This window comes from Sesamum indicum, linkage group LG11 (assembly GCF_000512975.1).
Source record: "Sesamum indicum cultivar Zhongzhi No. 13 linkage group LG11, S_indicum_v1.0, whole genome shotgun sequence".
Classification (NCBI taxonomy): Eukaryota; Viridiplantae; Streptophyta; class Magnoliopsida; order Lamiales; family Pedaliaceae; genus Sesamum; species Sesamum indicum.
The window spans coordinates 7,646,126-7,652,453 of record NC_026155.1 but is presented as its reverse complement, the minus strand read 5'-3'; the positions used below and the strand labels follow the sequence as shown (position 1 = coordinate 7,652,453).

At 36.9% G+C, this 6,328-nt stretch overlaps 1 protein-coding gene across 1 annotated transcript in view; it reads right to left on the bottom strand.

Moving 5' to 3' along the window:
* LOC105173528 (protein tesmin/TSO1-like CXC 5) overlaps positions 1-5,362 on the bottom strand; it is a 12,951-nt gene extending 7,589 nt beyond the window's left edge. The window contains exons 1-4 of the mRNA XM_011095304.2: positions 4,659-5,362; positions 3,424-3,534; positions 1,965-2,142; positions 117-470 (exon numbers count right to left, since the gene is read on the bottom strand). Coding sequence (XP_011093606.1) covers positions 117-470; positions 1,965-2,142; positions 3,424-3,534; positions 4,659-4,984 — 969 coding nt within the window. The 5' untranslated portion in view covers positions 4,985-5,362. The remainder of the gene's footprint in view (positions 1-116; positions 471-1,964; positions 2,143-3,423; positions 3,535-4,658) is intronic.

The following is a 6,328-nucleotide window of genomic DNA, read 5'->3' as shown; positions in this document are numbered from 1 at the left end:
GCTCCATCCCGGTTTAAATGGAATGGACCAAGCATGCAGAGCTCAGCCAGCTGAACCAATGTGGAGGCATTATGGGTGAAAGTTAACCACTTTTGAAGTATAAGAACAAAATTTACCTGTTGCAACTGTCCGAGCTTGTGTACAGGGTCTTTTGTTGATCCAAAGAAGAGATCTTGACCTTTCCGTTTTTTGTTAAATGGGGGAGACCCATAACCAGAAGAGCCAATAGCACCTGTGATGGCAGCATTTGCGGCTTGCTGGATGTATGCCATGTTGTTGGCATGATCTCCGTGAAAGAGAGCCTGTCTCTCTTCGCTTCCTTCATAATTTTTGCAGTCCATGCATTTACAATTTTCGGAACAAAGAATATTTGCTTGGAAACATTCGCAGTACTTTTTAAGGCATCCTGATTTCTTGCAGTGACATCCTTTGTTATGCTTTCCTGAAACTAAACCTTCAGCAGCTTCCTCCTGCATATTTACAAAAGCAATTGATCACATTATCAGAGTTAACAAAACACAAATTTGAGAAGTTTTCAATTTAAGGATGCATTGAAATGTAGAGTAATGTTGGTTATGTGCAAAAAGTGCTAGTATGTTTATCAAATCCAAGAAAATTTGTTACTGGTAATTGAGGGGAAGAAACTGAAAATGAAAACATAAACAAACAGCACAGATTCCACCTTTTGAATTAAAGTGTTGCAGAAACAGTACCCACGTCCAAAATTAAACACCACTGATGTTCCAGTGAATCTCTGATACTTGCAGGGACTACTGATGATCTAATAGTCAACTGTCATATCTGATACCTCGTATGCAGTAGCTATGTATTCTTCCTCTTGATTATATCTGGGAGCATCCAATCTTTTAGATTTTATGTTCTATTGCACTTCAGAGCCCAATAATAGTCCATGTGTAATGTCAGCACAAAGGTTGACCAAGCAATAGTTGTTCAAAATATTTGTATGAGATTCCTCACATGCTAAAGCCTCTCTCCAGTTTCCCTTTAGCACTCACCATAATGATTAGTTCCGGAAACAAACAACATCAGGCAATTTACTTCTCCCATAGTAATCAAAAGCTAAAAAAGTGCTATGACAGTATGAAGAAAATTATAGCATAAGGCTTGCCTTCTTCACTGGTCAGAGATTTAGAGCCATCAAGGTGCTAATCAGGAAAAAACAGCTTTCTGGAACTGTTTTCCCTAAACCAGAACAACCATACTCATTATCTACAAGAGCTAGAACTTCCTTCTTTTTTTTTTTTCCTCGGAAGACAAATAATCGTTCACTAAACCACAGAATTATGAACTTTCTCTTTGATTTACGCATGTAAAATAGCAACCAAAATCCTATTTCTTTACTATAATAACATCAATAGCACAAGAATCAAGGGCATAAGTATTACTTTTTCCAGATAAACTAGATATCAAAAGATACCCAAATCTTCATTTTTTTCCTGAGAAGGGAAGTCGTGTTGGTACTCTAGTATTACTTAAGTATAGCTCAGTCACCGGTGAATATAAAAGGATATCTTCTAACATGTAACTGTTAAAACAAGCAAATGTTCCATCCTGGACCTGTAAGGTTTTAGTTTTGACTCTCTATCACCTATAAGGTTTGAAATACTAAGAAAGCATTTCTAGCAAAGTAAAAGATGCCTGAAATTGCAAGTTGAAGCATAAGAAAACACAACCTACAACCGCTTATAAAATATTCTGGCAAATCCTGAGATTATCCATTCAAGCATGTATTTTTTTTTAACAAAATGAGAAACATGTACAAAACTATAATTGATATTTGCATGGACGCTAAGCATCAAAGCCGCAAGGAAATCAATCATAACGAAAGGTAGAAGAGGAAACAGAAATCATAAGAAACTTGTTAACCAAAGTAATTCCTAGCTAATGCTTGGTACTTGAAATGCATTTTCATGAGCAGATGGCATTCTGAGTTCTGTCAGTACCCTGTTATCCCGAGCTCCATGTGGACTGCTAGCAATTTTTGGCCTGAAAGCATTTGGGTTACGCTCCAGTGTAGCCTCAACAGCTTCACGTCTGGCAGCTTCATTTTCAACATTGTTATGACAATTCACGCAATTGCAACCATCACAATAGGTTCCAGAAGCAAAACATTCACAATACCTGACCATAATTCATAGTAGAAGCATTATGCTCCATTCTAGCATAACGGAATGCAGTTTACTTAGAAAATTTGGGGAGAGAATTAAGAACATGGGAGCAGTTGACTAGCTAAAGAAATTATCAATTTAATTTTCTTCTGAAAATTGAAACAAATAACTATTAAGTACATATGTACCTATAATCTAATGAACCACACAACTTAATCAGCTATTCAGAACTAGGGGCGTCCATGGCAAAAGGAAACTAACAGTTGTAATGTGTACAACATAAGAAGCCAGTAAAACTAAAAATACCCAATATGGTTAACAAATATCTTTGAGGCCCATAGAATAATTTTTTCCATTGGCCCTACGCGTAGCAAGTGGATGTTGTCAATGGATGAGTAACAACTTACAACAAATTTCCCCTTGGTACTTGAGGCCCTGTTAAGGCCAGCATACATCAGAATATAAAGATTTTTGCCCAAAGCCAACATTAACAATTGTTGTATCCTCAAATGAATAAATCCATGCAATCAATATATATTGATCTTCATATGCTAACAGAACATAGTAAAATCTCTAAACTACATTTATACAATTAGAACTATCTCAGTGAAATTAAACATATGCGCAAGATATGTTCGAAAGCATGCAAAAACATACAAGATCTCGGTTAAATCTATACATGCATACAGTGACAGCTAGACAATTCAGCACAAATTACATATGAACAGCAGAAGTTACGTATAAAAATGCGAGCTGCAATTTGAAAATTGGAAGATGATATTTTAAACTCCCATTATACAAGTTAATTAGTCTAAGTTCTAATTAGCATTTAGCATTAACATGCAAGCACAAGAGGAATGGTCCCTGCTACCAACAACAGAGGAAGGCTAAAATTTAATGAGTGGAAAGGAAACAAAGGCCATTACTTCCTAGATTTTAAGTGTGTACTTTGCTAATAGATGCGCCAGGGTACAGCGGTAGGATAGAGCCAAGTAGAAATCAAAGACAGTCATGCTCAAGGCAAAAATTTGAAAAAGCTTCCTCCCCAACCGCCAAAGTAGAGAAGGAAATAAAATAACGCAGGGAAAGAAGAGACTTCAGAGACAGAAAGATGTTGACATAATCTTTGTAGTAAATAACTGTTCTAAAACTGAATCCTTCATGTCCCTGATTTACTAGTGTTTGGACTTGGTTGGGATTCAGAAAATTCAAAGAAAGAATGTGAAGGAAATAAAACTCTACTAGTTCAGTTATTGGTCATACAGAAAAAAGATGAAAATTAATAGCTGCTTACAACTTCAAACATCGCGAATGTTTGCAGTTGCACTGTTTTTGCTTCTTTGGGGTACCATCTTTTACTTCATTTACACCTTGTCTTGGCCTCGATCTTGGGGATTCCGGTTTCCTGAGGAAAGAAGAGTATTTATCATAATACAATAGCAATGCAACTACCTTTCTACACAGTATTGAGTTCACAGAAATGGCCTACTAAATCAAGTACATGAAGTAAGCACACCCAAATATACTCAGTCTGCAATAGGTAGCCACAGGCTAGATACTGCACTCCTTTCATTATTAACAAGTAATAAAGAAACCAATACAAATAATAGAAAGATGGAAAGTATTTCAGAATCAGATATCTAATAATTGCTCTCCAAAAATGCAGCCTTGATAAAGAAGTCATGCTATTTCATACAAGCAACTCATGAATAGTTGGAGCAGTAATGCAGACAGAATGCATTAACCAGGATTAGAGGGGGGGGATCTTTTCCTGGATATTTTTTGGCAAGAATAATGACAAGAGATACGTAGAACCATTTTACGAGCATTAGCTAATAAAGTTCTATCTGAAACTGATGAAAAGAATCATGCAAAATAAGCCAGTAGAAAGAAAGATTTCACTTGACACAAAATTGTCCGCAGACTTATTTGTAGTTTGTTTAGACAGCAAGAACTCAAGGAACTCAGAAAATGAAGATGTGAGAACCCAAACAAAAGCCCCCACAGTTATCATAATTTAATCATTAAAAAATGCAACAAATAAGGAAAAAGTGACTCATGAACTGATTTCAACATCAGAAACTCAAAAAATTCCATGTGAGGTTCCACAAAATTTACTCATTTATCAAGCTATGTCAAATTCCAAAGGCTTGCAAGAACATTTTGTTAACAACCAGATTCTTATCAAGCTTAATACTTCAGTCATTCAGATAAAAACAAGGAATTATCTGTCCTGCACATGTTCGTCAGCACAAAACACCACCTCCCCCTTTCTCCTACCCGAGAAGTAAGAGGGATGGCGATTCTGAACATCTAATACAAGTCATTTTGTATCAATATTTGTCCCATTAAATACTCAAATATATCCAATAAACCAGAAACCTCACAACTCTCTAGTGATAGCAAAAGGAGTGACCAGAGAAACCTAAAATTTTCATATATTAATTAGCTAAGGCTTTAAAGACATAATTTTTGTTCTAAAGATCCAACCTTTATCTAAAATAATTGAGAAGTGCAAACGCGACTCACACGAGAGGGCGTATGGAAGGGTGAGTAGGTGGCGCAGCTGGCTGCGGAGGCTGTTGCATCGCCATGAACAGCATCTGCGGCGGCTGCAGGTGTGGCGGCTTCGTTGGCTGGCTCGGCTTCACTAACTGAGGAAGCGGAGGCTGCTGGCTGGGCTTCACTACCTGCGGCTGTTCCACACTCGATGCGCCACCACTAAAGCCAGTGAAATCCAGCTGCCTCACTAGCTTCCTCGCTGGAAAATCCACTCCCGCAGTAGAAGAAGCCTCCGATTGAGGCGGCGGCGGCTGCTTTTTTGGAGGGAAATCCCCTCCCTCGCTTTGCTCCATTCAAAATCAAAAATCAAAATAAAAATCTCACAACAACAAATTTCACTAAACAACAACTTCCCAACCAAAACAAAACAAAATCAAATAAATAACACTCGAAATTCACTCATTTTTTCTGTCAAGGACCCCCACAAATCCTACCAATTTCACATTAGGCACCTAAAAAGGAATCACAAATTCAGAATTAAGGACACTGCCACAATTCGAGCAAGCTGAGATTCAAATAATGGAAAAATTAAAAAGAAAAACAAAATCTCACTGCTACTCTGTCCGAATTGAAAGGATGTTCGGTCCATATATTCGTGTATAGACGCAAATGCGTGTACGTATATTTCCTGAATGTATTTTTGGAAATGGGGCTCTGGTTTTGAGTCTCTTCCTCCCTCTCTAGCTTAGCTTTTGAAATTCAATTTTGTGAATTTTAGACGGTCGGATAAGCATTACTATCCCATCCGACGGTTATCGTGGGTAGTTATGATCCACGGTCCAAATTCATAGAAGCCTCTGAGTTGGGCTTTTTACCGTCGATCTCAGACGCAGGGAATTTACTGAAGTGATAGTCTAGGATAGAGTATTATCAGCTGCAAGCACTTGCATTATAAAAGTCACTACTGTTCAGCCACGTCGGCTCAATCAGTTTCCATGCTTGCGTGGCGTGTGATGAACGGAGGAATACGGACGATACAATAGGGTCTAGAGCAGAGAAAATTTGTCGGAGTAAAAAAGGGGTTTTTCATGAGATTCTGTTTCGAGAAAAGAAATAAATAAAATAAAATAATAATATTATGGCGCTAAAGAGTCTGCGACGCCGTTGACTTGCTACGTAAAAGTTAAGTGGCCCAACGGGCGGACAAGATCTCTCACGGGTTATTAATTGCGGATGAGATTAATTCAAGTAGAAACGTGGGAAATTGCCGGGCTTAGTTTGCGATATCAACACGTCACTTTGAACTATTTCTTTTTTCTTTATAGAATTAGTAATTGTATTCTTTATTAAATTTAAATAATATATTGAATCAACCCATCAATATAATAAAAAGTATTAAATAAATTACTATAAAATAAAATAAATACACACATATAATGAAACTCGCATTCAAAATCTCAAACTTTTCATGGGGCCTTAGACTTGACTATTTCTTGTTTTATAAAAGTAGTAATTATATTATTATATTAATATTAAAATATGTAATTAAATAATAGATTGATTCGATCAATACATTAAATGCGTCCACCAATATGGTAGATACTCACTATCATACGCTGGTGGGTATATTAATAGATCTTCAACCGCAATACTATATTGTTCCACCTAATCATGAATCTTATCTCTGGTCAACATTG